The 18227-nt window shown below is 40.0% G+C and overlaps 1 protein-coding gene across 1 annotated transcript in view; it reads right to left on the bottom strand.

Annotated features, from left to right (window-relative positions):
- The window catches only part of MICU2 (mitochondrial calcium uptake 2), a 64515-nt gene that overhangs the window by 24785 nt on the left and 21503 nt on the right, over positions 1-18227 (bottom strand). The window contains exons 2-5 of the mRNA XM_083498951.1: positions 9750-9897; positions 4271-4302; positions 4084-4159; positions 158-205 (exon numbers count right to left, since the gene is read on the bottom strand). Coding sequence (XP_083355077.1) covers positions 158-205; positions 4084-4159; positions 4271-4302; positions 9750-9897 — 304 coding nt within the window. The remainder of the gene's footprint in view (positions 1-157; positions 206-4083; positions 4160-4270; positions 4303-9749; positions 9898-18227) is intronic.

Raw genomic sequence — 18227 nt, 5'->3', positions numbered from 1 at the left:
GAATGGAGGGGGAAGGTTGTTTCACTCATCTCTACTCTTGCAAGTAATTTATTGACTGAACTTTGAAGTTGGATTTTTGTTATAAGAAAATTCACTAGTGACATGGAAGCTAGTAATAGTGATTCTTTCATACTACAATGTACAGCTAACTACTTACTTGTGAGTATTGTCAGCAAAAAGAGGTACTCTGTGTAGGAGATCAATCCTGAAACAAAACAGTAAAATGTGAAAATTACAGAATTCAGAATCAGGATACTAATGTGGCTTGCATAATCAACCACTTTTGTAAAGATTATTCCATTCAACTCTGCGTAACAAATAAAGGAGGTAGTCGCTATTATTTATCAGTCAAGTTAGATGTTTCTGTTCCCCATTCTAGTGCTCTGGCAGTGAACTTCTTATTCTACAACCCCCCGTCATGTTGATGTCTCATTAAGAGACTTGGGTTTATTTGGCATTAATAAAAGGTCTGCACTAAATCTTTGGATTTTCGCAGAAAATATTCCGTGTTTATACGAAGGATGAATAAATTAAGTGTGCTTTGTCATATTTAGTACCTGGGAGGAGAGCTACTCTAACGTTACTCTGAAGGATCAAAGTATTTCATCCCTTGGCAGTCTTGGAAAAGCGAAGACCAGATTTTCTCTAAGTCTCAAGGGGAATATGGCAACACAAAGCTGCCAAGCTGCTAGATTGCACTGATAGGGCTGCTGGGCCCAGAGCCAAGAAGAGGCTTCACTTTAAAAAAAAGGGAAAAAAGAGGTCTGAACACGTCCTTTCTGCAAGGTGAAAGTGTTTTCCCCCCTTCCTTTTTTAAAGGAAAATTCCACCACCTCCCTTTGAAAGGCCGACTTAAACGAACAGCCTGAACAAACACAAAGATGCGACAGTGTCAAAATAGCAACATGCCAGCTAAAGATAGAGAAGTATATAAAGAAGTATGGTTTCAACAAAAGAATCTGAAGCATCCCTCCTGTCCTGTAAGAGCACTTTGAGGATTTTTTTTAGAGTGGCCTCATATAAGTAACTTTTAAAAAATAATCAGGCTACTTTTAACATGCGAGCCAAATACCATCCTGCATAATGGAAGAAGAGCCTGTTAAAAGCAGATGTTTTAACTCCACTATCTACAGGGAAGCCTTTTCTCTAATTTACATTTAGCAAATTGATAGGCAAACAGCCTTCCTTATGACTTGTGCATAAAAAATATTCCCGCTTACTGTGCTCTGCCAGCAACTAATTTGTAACTGAATTTAGAAAGGTAGCGTTCTACGAACTTGCAGTGTGCTGTGTGGCACTGCTGTGTCTATCTCAGCGCCAGCGCTGTCCAGAAGCAGGAGGAATCAAAGTGGCTACTCATCTATGTCAGATTACGGGGAATATTAAAATGTTATTTATGTCTGCATGGTGGAAACAACTTTTCTCTGTGTTGCTCCAATGATAACTATGTAGTGTTTCCAGATCCACCACTTCAAAAGCAGGGCTGATAGCTAGGGTCTTTCTCCAGCACTCTGGGGAACCTGGCTCATAGTTGTGGGTCTCTCAACATTACACAAGTGCTGTGGGATGAACCCAAGGAAGAGTACCTCTCATGGTGGTCCTGCAATGTTCAAAGCACATCTCTTACTCTATTGCTTTTAATTTGGGTTTCCTGACTTTTCCTTGCAACTTTGTCATAGCTGGGCGAGGCAACTGAATACAGTCAGTTCCATTTCACAGGATTGGAATGGAAGCAAAAAGCAATAGGAATTTTGGCCATTGAACCTGTGCCTCAATTGAAATATAGCACTCCTCAGGACCATGTTGTGGTTAGATTCTGCCTGTATCTGTATTGGATCTGAAATGGTTTTATATATGCAGTTGTTTTGACTGTTTCATATATGTTTTAATTGTTGCTGTTTTTATTGTTAAATCGCTTCAATATGTTTCAGAGGAAGAGATTCAGAAATGGAAATAATAAACAAATAAGCCCCAGAGTAACCACTTGTAAAACCTGGGTTTAAATGCTCCAGCGAGTGGTTAAAGACAACTACCTCCCCCACATGGAGCAGGTGCTATGTTGTAAGCTTATACCAGTTTCCACATGGCTCCCAACCTTTTGAATTCATTTCCTTTAAATGAAATAAATACTGTTTTACACTTCAAAGTGTGGGTTCTCTTGCTATTTACAGTTTGAAAGTACAACACTGCAATAGGCTATTTTCAGAAAAGTTGTGCAAATAATTCTTTTACTAAACCTACTTAAGGATTTGTTTGGGTTTTTTTGAAAGTCACAAGATATTTTACATTTTTTCTGTCCGTGGTTGATCCTATTATTGTCAACATACATCTGGCTGACTCGAAGCACATTTTTACTGTGGACTCAATTTCATAATAGTTCATCACAGTTTTTACTTAGCTGTTCCATAGACCTGCAAGAGAATTCTATCCAATGTTGAACGGAATTCCTTTCTGGAATGTGCTTTATTTCAAAACAGCAAACATGATTTATTTTGTTCAAAGATTATAAAGGTGCAGTCATAGAAAAGAAAAGAATCATGTATCCATGTGATCAGAATTAAAAATTACAGAACTTTAACACAGTGAGATGGTGATGACACAGCACACAGGAACCAGACCTTTTAATTTGAGTGTAATTATTTTCTAACTTCTAACAAAGAAGGCTAAAAATTGTGACATTTATACTTGCAATTATCAAAATTTTTAGATACACACAAAACACAAAATTAACAGTAAATGGGGAGTTACAGACATTCCACTAGGAGGCATAATTGTCTTCAACTAAAATCCAATGAGTGTTCATGCTCTTGATAAGGTATTGGTATGGGGTAAACTGTGCGTTTGAAAGCTGTGGATTCCCAGCTTCTTCTAGATGCTTAGAAATAAAGATTCCCCACTTTGAAAAATCCATAATGTTTTAATAGTGAAGCCTCAGAATTAGAGAACAGTGAAGTGGCTTAGTGAGGAGGTGGGAGGGGGAGCCCAAATCCATTCAAAAAGTGCTGAATAAAAAAACTACGCTTGTAGGTGATTCCATGCAATATCTCTACCTTTCAAATAAGCAGCTCAATAAAGTGGAATCTCATCACCGTAACTGAAGATAACCAAGGGTCCTACAGAAATGTTAAACCTGTACAAAGATCACAGATTCATACAAGTCTTAAGAACATGTAAGCTGGAATTAGAAGAGCTATGGACATAAACAAATGTTCTCCCTGCTTGTGTCCATGTAGTAACAGGACATGCTGTCTTTCCCTAAAGGGACCCCAATTCCTAGTTTTCGGTTTTCCTTCAGATCAAACAACATAGGATCAAGGGCATGTTTATGTGTTTCATGTTTTTTGTGTGCAAGCTGTTATGTACCTTCTTCTCAATACAGGGTACATTCTCTCTGTGCTGTTTGGGTTGGTTTGGCAGATCCCTAGATAGATGCTCTGTTGAAGATATGGAACATCCCCTGCTATTAGCGGAACTGAGGATCCATCCACCCTCTCAACCACTTGCCCCCAGCCCTTTTCTGGTGGAATTTCACAACCTTCTCTGGGTTGTGACAGCTATCCTTTGCATATAAAAGTAATGTATGCAAGCCACACTTTCGTCACTGGCCATGGGATGTCAAATCAAAGGCACCCAAGTCTTTTGGAGCACATTGCCATGCAGATCTTCTCTAGTACCAGCTAGTCAATGCGTGGAGCAGAGCTCAATTTAATGATACCCCAATGTAAATGTAGCCCAGGGACCCCTAACGGATCCCTTGGTTTCCTATACCGTAGTACACTTCAAAAATGATTTTTAGAATTATTGCTCTCCAACCTCCTGGTTTCCTTAAAAAAACACAAACCATAGACTTTCAAGTCTCACTGCTTGCTAACCAGAGTTCTTTGGGGTAATTTAATGATTTCGTAAATATGCCTCCCTTTCCTAAATTTACGTTCCCAATCTTACAAACAGCTACAATACCTAAAGAAATAATTCATTTCAGCCTCCACAGATCAATAAGAATTTCCAGACCCTGAGAATTCATCTTTAAAAATGAACAGTGTTCCCTTAGAAACAAATTCCACTAATGACTTAAGCCATTACCTTTATCTCCGAGGTCTCTAAAAAAAGTTGGCCCTGGTTTAGTCTTTGCAACATTTCCTAGAGTCGATTCTACCTCCTTTGAACAAACAAAATAAATACCAAGTTAGTCGTGAAACAGGAATCCATTAAAACAAGTAGCAGAAAGAACAAGTGTTCTCTTGAAAAACAGCAGGAGCACTTTGCTTACCTTTTTTGTCAGTTTCTTGGCTAAAGTTTTACCTGTAAAAGAAAAAAAAATCACTCAATCATCTGCAAGTCAAAACTTTGATCAAGTTCTGTGGCATTTCTTCAGATTCTTTTATGGGGAAAATGGAGGTAATATGAAACAGAACCAAACTGCCAACTTCAAAATATTCTAATTCCCACAATGCTCAGGAAAGCACAGTGTTCAGAACTAATAGGAACAGCCTGTTCAAATGCTCCTGCAATACGAACAAAAATAAAATAAAATAAAACTTTTAGGTAATTCTTATCCTTTTTATTAACTTAACTTTCTACTTTATTGCATCACCTGTTGTGCATAGAAGCAGGATAACAAAAAGCAGTCATCATGGGGCAACAAAAGACTTATCATTGCAGGTTACAGTAAAAGACCATCACTGCAAACAGTGGTTGCCTTTGGGGGCAGCAGGACCAAATGGAAATGATATGGCAAGCCATGGCCCCTCATGCTATGTTTTTGTACCCTCCCCTTCCTTAGGCATGATGGGGCGCTCCTGTCTCCTGCTTCATTGCTGCAGTAGTGCCAATGTAATGAGTGAGAACTAGGTAAATCATGTGAGATGGAGGCTTAAATTTGCCATTAGAGAGTCTTTAAACCTCTTTTGTTGTCTACTGGTATTTCACTTTCCATTCTTAAGTTGGGAATAGAGTAGTTGCTCTAGAAGACGATAATTACGAACAACATGATGTTGATGAGATTAGTGAGGATTGCAGAATTATATTCCCTGCCCACTCCCAAACTCAACTCTTAATGGGGTAAGGGGAGTGGATAAGTTTCTGGAACATGGTCCTATATACCACAACAGAACGGAAGAGACAATTTTTACTTTCACCAGAGACCCAGTCAAGAGGCCAGCTCATCCACTCACAGAGGCAGATAAGTTTTACCCATACTGCAAAACTGACCCCAAACATAGTACACCCTCCCCCACAACAAACATTTTTATTTTTTGTTTATTAAATTTGTATACCGCCCTATACTTGTAGATCTCAGGGCAGTTCACAACATAAAATTACAATATAAAAAACACAAAATGCATAAGAAAAACAAGAACAGAAACAAACTAATAACCCCCCCCCCACCCAGCACATCTAAAAGGGCATGAGATATCAATCAGCCAGAGGCCTGGTTAAAGAGAACCATTTTCGCCTGGTGCCTAAAGGTATACAGTGGTACCTTGGTTCTCAAACGTCTCAGTTGACTAATGTTTTGGAACCCAAATGTCAAAAACCTGGAAGTAAATGCTTTTGAACGTGCCTCAGAAATCAAACGGCTTCTGCTGCGTGTTTTTAAATTTTCTCAATTGAATTTGCAGACAGCCCTTTGCGCCTTGGTTTTCTAATGTTTCAGAACTCAAATGGTCTTCCGGAACGGATTACGTTCCAGAACCGAGGTACCACTATATAATGAAGGCACCAGCCAAACTTCCCCGGGGAGAGAATTTCACTAACGGGGAGCCACTGCTGAGGCCCGTTCTCATGTTCTGGATCTCTTGTGGAGGAGGTACACAAAGAAGCACCTAAGATGATGGTCGCAGGGTCCAGGTCGGTTCATATGGAAAGAAACACTCCCTGAGGTACAGCAGTCCTGAGCCGTTTAATGCTTTATAGCTCAAAACCATCACTTTGAATCAAGCACTTATTCACATAGAGAGGAAAAAGGTGCACACAGGTACAGCAAGGGGAGGAGGCAAAGCCAGCTCCCTTATGACCACAGCCGTGAAGATGACTCAGTCCTAACTTGGGTTGTGTATCTTGTTCACAACAGAGCAGGGGTGGGGAAGTCCTGGCTCATGGGCCAAATGCATCCCCCTAGATTCTCTCCAGGGCACCACTCTCACTGCTGCTCACTCCCCTCCAATGCTTTTGCCTGGCTGGAACCTGTTGTTGAACAGTGACAAAGGCTCTTTCTTGCCAGGATGACAGAACTGCAGAGCTGGAAGGGACCCCGAGGATTATCTAGCCGAAGTGCAGTGCAGGAATATGCGGCTGCCCCATATGGGGATCGAACCTGTGCCCTTGGTGTAGTAAACACCATGCTCTAACCAACTGAGCTATTTAGTGATGTGGGAGATTTGTAGAATCTTCTGGCTCGTGTGTGGCAGGAATGTTGCATCTGCTGCTCTGTTCACTTTTGCAGATGGCCCTGCCCACCCCTGGCATGAAGGTCCTGGAAGATTGCTTGTGAGGTAATATGTCCCGCCCTTGCACTAGGAAGTATGATGCAGTGTTGGGAGAGTTGGGCAGAATGGGATCTTAACCAGGCTGCTATCAATATTCACAAGACTGTCGAGAATAACGCAGCCCAATGTGAAGCCCTCTGTTCTGATTCAACATGCCTTCTGGATACACTTACATTAGAACACCCATGAGCACATTTACAACTCAGCTGGGCTTCAACCCTTCAGTTGCTTTAATGGTGTCCAGGGTCCTGTAAGTTCAGGAGCAACACAGGAGGGGAGCAACTTGACTCTGAACACTGGAATGATTTCAGGGAAAGGGTACTAGACAATAAGAGGCAGAATCAGTTACACAAAAGATTATGGGTGCTAGAAAAACCCAATAAAACAGCTTGATATGTGAGATTTATGGACATGTGACAGAGGAGAAAAAAGTAAGTCTCGAAGCAAGAGATTTCAGCAGCGAGTTATAAATATTACTACTCCAAAGCAGTGCCACTGATTCAGTGAGACTGCTGTAGAATAAATGCATTTTAAAACTTCAGCCTGTTTAACAAGGCATTTTTTCAGGTGGGGAGAAAGAAGGAAAAAAAAGTTCTTCCACTGTGTCTTTTCCACAGTATTCCTAGTTCCTGAATGCAAAGGGTATGTGAAAGCTATCTGGCGCGACACTTTATTGCAGCATTCCATTACACAGTAGAAGTACTGGGAATCAATTTATAATCTTGGAATGCATCTGGGGATTGACACCAAGTAGGTTCGGCGAAAGACTCAACTTTTCTACAATTTTATCATCTTCACTCAGAGTACGTTTACTCATGCAAACCAAAGGCCAAGTTTCATCATCTTATTTACTGCAATAAAATGTAAACTTCAACGCTCTAAAATACAATGTTGCTTCCCCCCCCCCCTTTTAATTGTTATGTGCATGAAAGAATGGAAACTACTTCAAGCCTCAGATCTTCCAAGCCTGCGATGGAATTTTGGCTCAGGAAATAAAACTGAATGTTTTTCAAAACATCCCCACCTTTCTTGGAGATTCCATTATATGGTTTTTAAACAGAAGAACGATGAAGCACCAACCAGGTACAGGTACATTTTGTTACGGGCAAAGGGCCATTTCCGGCCTTAAACGCAAAGGTACACATACAAGCAAAAATGATTTTCCACAGGTCAAGAGAGTAAGTGTTAGCCGACAATTGCACCCACGTCAAGAGTAACAATTTCAGCTTTATACTGCTGTAGGTAGGTGTGGTCTTTTGCCATATAAATTTTAACAATAGACTTTTCTGCCATCTATCATCTCCCCGCACTAATGTTCCAAATTAAACTTGACATCAGTGCTGAATTAGTAGTATTATAATGGCGATGGATTAAACTAGTGTACTTTTGCGTAGAGCTTACACACATTATTTCCATGCAGCTAAAAAGAGCTTACAAGTGACAAAGGATGCTTAGAAGAAGAAAAACCTTTTGTACAATGGGAATCCTCATCCAACTATTAGTGATGAAGTTAGAATGCCAAATGAGAAGAGGAAGGTGTTAATTCTTTTCCTGAATTTTTCTGTAACTTGAAGTTTTCTTTACCTATTATTTAGGTAGGGCAACACCAGGCAAATTAGAACTATAAATCCCACTTGCATGCATTTTCCACTTGTATTCCCCAGTGGCTGGAAGCAGCTCCACAGTATTTTAGGCAGGAGTCCTTTACCATATAGGAATTGAGAATGGGGCCTTTTGCATGCACAGCATGGGCTGTGGAAGATGTGTCGCTTTATTTCCCTCTCTCCCCCACATGTGCCTCAAAGTAGTTTTATCCTGCCATTTCTTCTGCTTTTCTCCTTTCACAATTTGTACCCAGCCCCCCGCAACCAGCCAGACGCTTTTCATCCTCTTCTTCCTCTTGTAACAGGTTTTCCTCTTTGCAGCCTCTTCCTCCACATTCCCAGTCTTTATCATATCACCACCACCACCACATACAGTGGTACCTTGGTTCTCAAACACCTTGGTACTCAAAAATTTGGAACCCAAACACTGCAAACCCAGTGTTCCAGTTTGCGAACTTTCTTCAGAAGCCGAATGTGTTCATTTTGAGTGCCACACTTTCATTTTGAGTGTTATGCTGAGGTCTGTTTATTTTACGATTTTGTTTTTGAGGCTTATTTTGTTTTTGTGACAAAATTATATGTATGTAGACCTGTGTCATAACTGTACCCAGTGTCATAACTATACCCCCAAACATTTTGTGAATCTTTGTACTTTTGTCCATTTACTATATTTATTTTTCCCAATTTGAATGAGAGTACCCCTACACATTTTTTTAGCAAAAAAGCACTGGATATACAGTGGTACCTCAGGTTACATACGCTTCAGGTTACACACTCCGCTAACCCAGAAATAGTGCTTCAGGTTAAGAACTTTGCTTCAGGATAAGAACAGAAATCGTGCAAGGAGCAAACACATGTCACATCTGCAGCCATACCATATTTTTCTGTGTATAAGACTAGGTCCCCCCCCCAAAAAAAATAGGGGGCGCCTTATACATGGGGGCGTCTTATAGATGAAAAGATATGGTATACAGTGGTACCTCAGGTTACATACGCTTCAGGTTACATATGCTAACCCAGAAATAGTACCTCGGGTTAAGAACTTTACCTCAGGATGAGAACAGAAATCGTGCGGCGGCAGCAGGAGACCTCATTAGCTAAAGTGGTGCTTCAGGTTAAGAACAGTTTCAGGTTAAGAACAGACCTCCAGAGCGAATTAAGTACTTAATCTGAGGTACCACTGTACTTTAATCTTCAATCCACATACAAAGAAGTGAGTCTTCCCAATTCTCACCTGGGAGAGCTTCCCCCTTCCTCAGCCTCATCCTTTATACCTTGTGTTCTTTCTCACCCTTCACTTGCACTTGGTTGGCCACTGTCAGTTTCATCTCTTTCCTGCTGTCCCCACAACATTGCATGGTTCAGCCTCGACCCTTCATTTCTCTCTAGTTAATTTTCTCTCCAATGTGTACCCATGTTCTGAGCCTGCTGGGAGCTGCTGTAATCGGTTCAATCAATAGGCTGTATCACGGCCATGCAATGGGGGACAGTGCCGAGGGTTGCCCAAAAGAGGGCTGAGGCCCACTGGCAATCTCCAGTCCCCATGCTGGAAATACCCTGGGCTAAATTATTCTGCAAAGAGAATAACAACTCACAAATTAACAGTCATTTAACAGCAAAGTTGAAACAAACAAACCAAAACCCTCCAGAAACTTACGTCCTGATTTGTCAAACATCACTGAAAACAGGAAGTCCCTTGGAGTCATGTAATATTCGCCTTCGTATTCCAAGGAAGCAAACTGCATAAAACGTTGCTTTCGGATGGACAGCTTTTCCGCCATCTCTTCATCGACATTATCCTCCTTCTGAAATAGAGGGAGAAAGTAGCACACAGTTAAACTCGCAGACTGTCACAATCAGCAGCCATGAGTTAACGAACGAAATTTAAAGTTCTTTTGTCAAGCAGCATTCCTCCTCATTTTGCAGCAGCAAATCATTTTTGAAACTGAGGGGACTTTCCACAGCAGTTTGCAAAACTGTGTGTGGACCCAGTTCAAATCCCAAATCCAACTGAGGGCCTGAGTTTTCCTGCCCCAGTTTTAAGATATGTGAAGATAAAAACTAGTAATATACAATCATACTTCAGGGCTGAGTGCCAAGAACTATACACCACATTACATTTACATCTCTAACACAAAAGACCAGAATTGTTAATATGCAAAATGTTTTTATCCTCTTGGATGTATTTGAAAATATGGTATACATATTCTGTTGCAAGAAGTCATTTGATTCAGTTTGTGAATATCATTCATCTAGCCCATGGGTCAGCAAACTAAGGTCCGTGGGCTGGATCAGGCCCAATTGCCTTCTGGATTTGGCCTGCGGACGGTCCAGGAATCATCGCGTGGGTTGCCAGTGCACACGTTCTTTGCCTCTCCCTCACATGATGGCGGTGGCGGCGACGCCTCCTCCCTCCCTCCTCCTGCCTTCACCCCGCCCTGCCTAGAGGAGGAAGGGGGCTGGGCTTTGTTGGTGCCAGCAGCAGCAGCACTCAAGCGGCCGCCGTTTTAAGCAGCCCTCCTCCAGAGCCCTTTCACGCGCCACTCATCGTCCCTCTGCTGCCGCCACCAGCACCTGCCACTCACAGGAAACAGGTAAGCATGCACCGAGACTCGTGGTGCTCCTGCATCATTCCCCCCCCCAAAATATAGTCTGGCCCCCCACAAGGTCTGAGAGGGACAGTGGAGCAGCCCCCTGCTGAAAAAAACTGCTGATCCCTGATCTAGCCATATATTTGGGACTTGTGATTATGACTTTCCCTTCCTAAACAGGATTTCATGAATGCTGCTTTAGTTATCAGGTAAAACACCAATACTTGCAAGTTATTAAACTTCAGAATTCATATCATATTGCAATTCAGGAATCTCAACTAAATTATCCACAACAGATGGCCATCCAACCTCTGCTTAAAAACCTCCAGTGAAGGGGAGTCCACAACCTTTTGAGTCCGTTCCACTGTCAAACAGCTCTTACTATCAGAAAGGTCTTCCTGGTGTTTTGATCTAGTCTCCAATAGATTACCTTCTCCCCATTTTTCCTTGTCTAAAGTTAGAAGGTGAAAATGACAACGGGCTGGCAAAGTCCTTCGTCTTTGTCTTGTCCTCACCCTCCCCATGTTAATTTTTGTGTGTGCCACCCTCCCTCCCTCAACTCTGTCCTAAAACGAAGATAAAATACAAAAACTTCTCTCAAATTCAACTTCAATCTCCCCAATGGCTACGAGTTCCTTTCTTCTATGCCACTTACAATGGCTAAACAGTTGGTACCTGGAAGTCATGCCACACAGCAGCATGAAAATAAATCAACAGTTTAGTTGATTCTTGTGTGACATTTACAAATTTTGCAGAGGTGGAAGTTTAGTGCAACCTGCATAAGAAGCTTATGCCAAGATTTTTAAAAACAAATCTATTTTTTTGTGCATATCGCTTAAGAACAGATGGGTTTTTTTTAATTAAAAATCCCAATTATTCACTAGCAAAGCAATGCTTCTAAGAAAATATACTTCCAGTGAAGCGTGCATAAGATTGCAGTCCAAGCCACTGTCTGGTATTCTGCTCAGAAACTGAAGCAGTAATAATAATAATAATAATAATAATGATAATAATAATAAAAAACTGCCCTCAACACCAAGGAGCTGCTTGCAGCCTGAAGAGCTTTGAAATCTTCTGGCTAGTGGTTATGGATACTGAGACACCAAAACCCATGAAGAGTTATCGCATTTCACTTTGTCTCAAGGCATTTATAGCCAACATTAATGACACTGTTTTGGACTGTTTAAAGCAGAATTCTTGTAAACGGCTGCTTGTCTTTGATGAGGAATGTGATAATAAAAAGCTGAGGAAAAAATGGAAAGAACTTCGTTTTTTCCACTGCTTCTGGAGATATCTTCTATCCTTTCATATTTTTCTCAAAGTGATAAACTGTTAACTGATCTTTTAGAAGTTTTAGTAAGATGCTTAAGTGCTTATTTAAGGTAGAAGTGGAATGAAATCTTAGAACTTAGAACAGGACTAAAGTGCTCCAAATGTTCCCATTTTATGTTAGACATCTTACACCTTTTTAATAAGCCAATTTGTTATAACAACTATAAAATCTAGGACAATACACCTGTTCAGGGGTGGAAAAAAATATTTGTAACTGCACAAGCCCATTTGGGCAAAAAACAAAAACAAAAGAAACTGGTGTACATGTGTGCTTGGGAATGCTGATTAGGTTAGTGTGCTGTGGGAGTGTGATTAAATATGGTCTCACGTGAAAGAAGTGGGATTATTCAGATTTATACAGCATATTTGTATCAGTTTTTGCCCGTCAAAAAACTTGCTTTCATTATAAAGCAGCAAAATAAAACAAAAGTCAGATTTTTATTTAAAAACATCTTTCCTCTTGAATTATCTCCAAGATAAATAGGATTCACATTTTTCCCTTCCAAAACACACATGCTATTTTATCTACTGCAATTGTTGTATAATTCTATTCGACTGGAAGTGCCAAGTTTTAAAAGTTCAATTCTATTTTCATATTTACTATATCTTATCCTAACCACTATGCAGCACTTGAATGCAGATCAGAAGTATTCTGAAATGAATGCAGATCAGAAGTATTCTGAAATGTGTCAGCAGTCCATCCACAAGAATATCTCACTTGTGATAATTATTACAAACAAAATAGTATCACATCATTTTTCTTTATTGTTTATCAAAGCTTTAAACAAGACATTTGTTAATGTCTGAGATGGACCAAGTTGTAAGAAAACAGAAGGAACCATAAAAGCCTAATTAGTTTGCTACGTTACTGAAGACTTGAATAAGAATTGTGAAGGGAGGAAATTAATTATGGAAAAACCAAATTGAAATAAAACCCTTAAAAGCATTGCCTCAGACTACTAAGAAATCCAGTGGATTCCTTACCTCTTCTTGCTTTTAGAGCAACAAGAGGCCAGTCTTCTTTATCCCTAGCCAAATATAGATCACACACTGAAAAGAATTCAACAATTTATGTCCAGCATATGGTCAGCCAATGTAGAGGTTTTTCTCAGCAGCCTGTTGCCTTCTAAAATAAATTACCCATACTGGCTTTTATTCAGTGTATCCACAGCAACGTAATATTCAATGCCACAGCAATACAGCATACTCTGAACTACTCAAGCTAACCTCCTACTCTGAATGCCACATCAATGGCAGTGCTTCAAGTGTCAATGCTATAAGGCAAGTGCAATGGCAAATAGATGAAAGCTAAAAAACAGAGTTGATATTGCATACTAATTCATAAAAGCTCCTTCCATTCACTATAAAAAACAGAGTTATTTAAAGGACTGGTAGCGAAAAGGGTCTTTTAAAGAATACTTCTATAAGGATAATTAAGACTGAACATCAACCAATTTTAATAACAATATACTAGGGGGGGGGGAGAAACCCATTACACTATAGTGAAATGTGTTCAGTTAATGTTAAGGGTAGAATTTCAGCTAATGACTTTGGTTGTTTTATTGTGTCTACATACAGCAAGGGCGTTCCCACCTATCAGATGTTCCACAATAGCAAGGCACCAACCAAATTAATGAAGGATGGGGTTTCAACCTTAACTCTGGATGTAACTGCTTTTGTGGTTTTATGTTAGACATCCAGCGTTAACTGGGAATGTTAATGGCAGATCTCTAATAGTTAATGGTGTATTAGGCTTGAATCACTTCAAAGAAGTCTCAAGTGACGCACGTGTCTTCCCCTTCCATTGACGTGGCAACTGATCAGCTGCAAGGAAGCAATTTATGTCTGAGCATTTTTTGAACACACAAATACACTGGGGCTGGCACAGTAACATGCTGCAAGGCAGCCCTTTTCTCTGTAAGTGTATTTTTTAATTTGAGCTATAAATCTGCTTAGGTTAATTGATTTTATTTGAAGGGGAGAGAGAGAGACAATGGCTTTCCTCATTTTGGTCTGCGTAGGAAACCTGGCCTGAGGCGGCTATAACAGCACATACACAATGTGCTTCCCCCCACAACAATCCTCTGTGAAGCCTATAAAATGTATCTCAGAGGAGAACAATGGATCTTAATCATAGGTCATTTAGTTCTAGCAAAGGAACAGAATAAAAAGGCTTTACACATTTGTTTCTTCAAATCTTAACATGTACCATAAATAATGTGTTAAGCACCTTGTTAGTTATTAATAATGTGATGTTCACAAGAAGCTGTGGAAAATAAGTTTCATGCATTTGGATCCATTTTGTAATCCATGTTAAATGCTTGGTGTCTGCTCATTTAATTTTCTCTCTAGCATTTTCCTGCTTTTTGCAGTGCTATTTCCTTGTCCATATTTTTACAATTTCCTTCCTTCCCTAGCTATACAGTACTTCCAAACCCATTACCCTTGGTTGCTGCTTGGGTAAAATGGCCTCACAGACAGGTTGGAAATTCTGTAGGTACCTACTGCATCCTTTTCTGAAACCTTCCAATCTCGCTGGCAACCCACATCTTAAGTCATCTTTAATCTTGACTACAGTACTGCACTCTGCCTGGGGCTCCACTTGAATATCTTTCTAAAACTTCAATTGGTTCAGAATGCTGCAGCCAAGTTTCTTATAGGGGCAGCATATAGAATTCACACTAACCCCATGGACGCTCTTCCTTGTCTTTCATATGACATGGAGGGGAGGAAAAGTCATATTTCTCTCTTCACCTCTAACTTTGTATATCAGGAGACAAACATAATTCTTCCGTACTTTGCATATCAGGTAAGATTGGTCTCTCACTTATTGGTCTCTCACTTGACGCACAGTAACAATGGACAACTTCAAACATTATAAAATTCCTACACGGAAACAATTCAGCATAGAAAGTAGCATGTAAACCATGTGTCCATGCAGCAACATGCACATTAGCAAAATAAGGTGGCTGCAAACCAATTCTTGCACATTCTTTTGCAATGTAAAGTTTAAAGCATCACCAAGTGCAACAAGGATCCCTTCACTGTTGATACAAGATATTAAAGGTCATGGTAACCACCAAGAATAGGGAGGCGATGCTTGCTATAGACGGAAGTTTGCAGTTACAATTGTATTTCAATCTTCCAACTGTACCCTGGAAGCTATTGCATTATGAATGAATATGTATGTCACTAGTATTACATGCTGGCTGCTAAAAAGCTTTACATGCTTCATCTTTTTGTTATTCTTTTTTAATCCAGCAAGCTCCAGCTTGGCTTAGATTTTTCCTGAAATATAAACTGAAGGGGTGGGGAGCAAAAGACAACTAAAGAGAACACAAAGGCAGGGAAGGTCCACAAGTTATAACAAGCCAGGAACCAACTTGTTTAACAAGCCATACATTTACACTCCAGCCTGCAAGTTATCACATTGAACTACTTCAGAATGACACTACAATAATCATTCTTTTCACACACTGATTTAAGAAGATATACACATGCAGAAGTGTGGTGTTGGTGGTTTTTCTTTCCTAGTGTTAGGAATAAACCAGATTTTCTAGGGAGCTAGCTTGGAGAGGGGAGGGATCCTATTCTCACTGGCATATTCTGCTCTTCCCCCCTCTTCTCAGCCTCCAGGCAATGCTAAGTGGGAAAGGGACAGGTCTCAAGCCTACCTTGGAAGTCATAGCCTCGAACTGTAATGCCCTGTGGCACATTTAAGAACAAGTATTTATGGCACTAGCTTCTGCAAACTTGACCACACTTAATCAAGTGCCTTGTGAAATTATATATGGAAGTATGATTTATAAATATTTAAAAGGCAAATATGATAAATGAAAACATCATCAATTGGCAACTACATATACAAATAAGGAAACAAGAAGGAATTCATGTGAACACACTTTTTATAAACAAAAGTCTCACTGGCCTATTTGGATGGCATCTATTGAGCTATATGAGTAAACTAAGATGGATGCATTGACTGCTATTGTTTTGTTAATGTGAGCTGGTTGGGTCCCCCTCTTTCCCTCCTTCCATAAATCTGCAATAAAAAATAATCCTATCCTCCATGAATTTGTGTAACCATGTTTTAAAGCCTTCCAAGTTGGTGGTCATCACTGCCTCCTCTGGGAGCAAGTACCATAACTTAAGTATGAACTGCATAAAGAAGTACTTTCCTCCTGAATCTTCCAACAGTCAGCTTCATTATTCAATGAAGTTGACATCACCATTGAGCTATCTACTACAATTTGTTTCTACTCCCATAACCATCTGCATTTCTATTCAGAGTAGACCCACTGAAATGAACAGAGTTGTTTGTCCTGATTATCAAAGTCCATTGAGTTTTAAAGTTCCACTCTGACTGTAAAATTGGATTGCAACACATGAAGTTTGTAACAGTAGTGTATGTGTATTTGTGTGTCAAATTGGCAGACACAGAAGCGGAAGTACTTTCTTTTCCTATTTTTTAAAATTATTTTCTTATTTCTTTCCTTTCCCTCTTTCTTATTCTTTTTCTTCTCTTTTTTCCCTTTGATAAGATATTTAAATTACGGTAATTTTAGTTTAGGAAAAAAAGATATTTGATATTATGTTTTGTATTTTTCTTTATATTCTAATAAAATTTATTCTTTTATAAAAGGGAATGCCCTGTCCCTCCCCTCATCCCATTTTAATGAAACTGTTAAGTTAAAAAAAGTGGGGAGAGATGAAGCATCACAGAACAAACGACCCTTTAATATAAGAGAATATGAAGCAGTACATGTTAACAGAAAACTTTTTACACCTACTTTTGGTACCGCTAACAGAAGGGTTAAATCTTGACCCATCATAATGGACTGTTCAGAGAAAGAATTTGTCAGGTTTCCCTTTTCTAGGCCTCCAGTCCTACCACTGAAGTTGCTCTTATCAGAAGCTCCCGTATTCTTGGAAGCAGACTGATACTAAGTACTCCATTAAACTTCCTTGGGAGGTCCAGAATTCAAAGCAAAGCAATCCTTTTCACCTCCTGCTAAAGGTTTTCAACACTATTTCCATCTCGGCATTTTTTTTTCAAAAATAGTTTCTGTATAAAAATGTTTATTTGAAGAAGGATAAAGCTATGCGTGAAACAGGTTGAGTCAAGTTACACGTAAATTGGTGCCATCTCCTTTTTGCTCAATAAATGTATCCAAACATCCCAAGACTTCAGGTACTCCTACATTTTTCCAAAGCTGTCAAAGTATTTATTTATAAATGGGGGTAGTATATTTAGCCATAAAGAAACTTTTGCTTTATTTTTTGCCAGAGAAGTTTCTACCAAGAAAAAAAAAAGGTTGGATAAGGCTCTTTTCAGTTTCATGTAATGTGGAAGACCAGTGCAATATGTGGCTGTTTTTAAAGGAAACATCCAGTTTTTTAAACGAAGGAACTACAGACCTACTATTTGTAATGAAAATGCAGCACCGATTCAACTTTGATAGTTAAATTACCAGTTGTTGTTGCAATGGTGTACAACGTAGCTTGCACTGATTCAGACACGAAAACAACCTGACTGAGCTACTGTCCTGTTGCATCAGGTTGCTACTGAGTGTTCTTTAGAGAGTTCCAATGTGCAAGAGAGATCCCTATTAGACAGGAGTGCACACCTCTTCCTCTTCCCCAAGCTACTAATGTTCAGTCGTACCTCGGGTTAAGTACTTAATTAGTTCCTGAGGTCCGTTCTTAACCTGAAACTGTTCTTAACCTGGAGCACCACTTTAGCTAATGGGGCCTCCTGCTGCCGCCGCGCCGCCAGAGCCCGATTTCTGTTCTTATCCTGAAGCAAAGTTCTTAACCTGAAGCACTATTTCTGGGTTAGCGGAGTGTGTAACCTGAAGCGTATGTAACCTGAAGCGTATGTAACCCGAGGTACCACTGTATCTATAATGTCCCTGCCGGTGTACTCTCCTCACCCTCATCCTTTGAGGACATTGCTTACACCGTTGTTATTTGCATAAGTGAGGCCTGCACTGGCTCCTTCATCATACCCTAAGGCATGTATGAACGAGACCATAGTGTCTAAAAAGGCATTTAAATCTACCCTGGGCATTTAATAGTGCTTCACAGCTGTTGCTGCCTTAGGGTCACACAGCACTGTCTGGAATGCCCTACACTGACACAACATAGTGGTAAATGAGTACGCAAATAATGAATGGTGTGATGCTTTGATTAGGCAATGATGAAGTTAGTCC

Source organism: Podarcis liolepis (genome assembly GCF_965112155.1).
Source record: "Podarcis liolepis genome assembly, chromosome: 4".
In the NCBI taxonomy this organism is placed as follows: Eukaryota; Metazoa; Chordata; class Lepidosauria; order Squamata; family Lacertidae; genus Podarcis; species Podarcis liolepis.
Note: the sequence above shows the minus strand (reverse complement) of the source record. Positions and strands in the feature narration are given on the sequence as shown.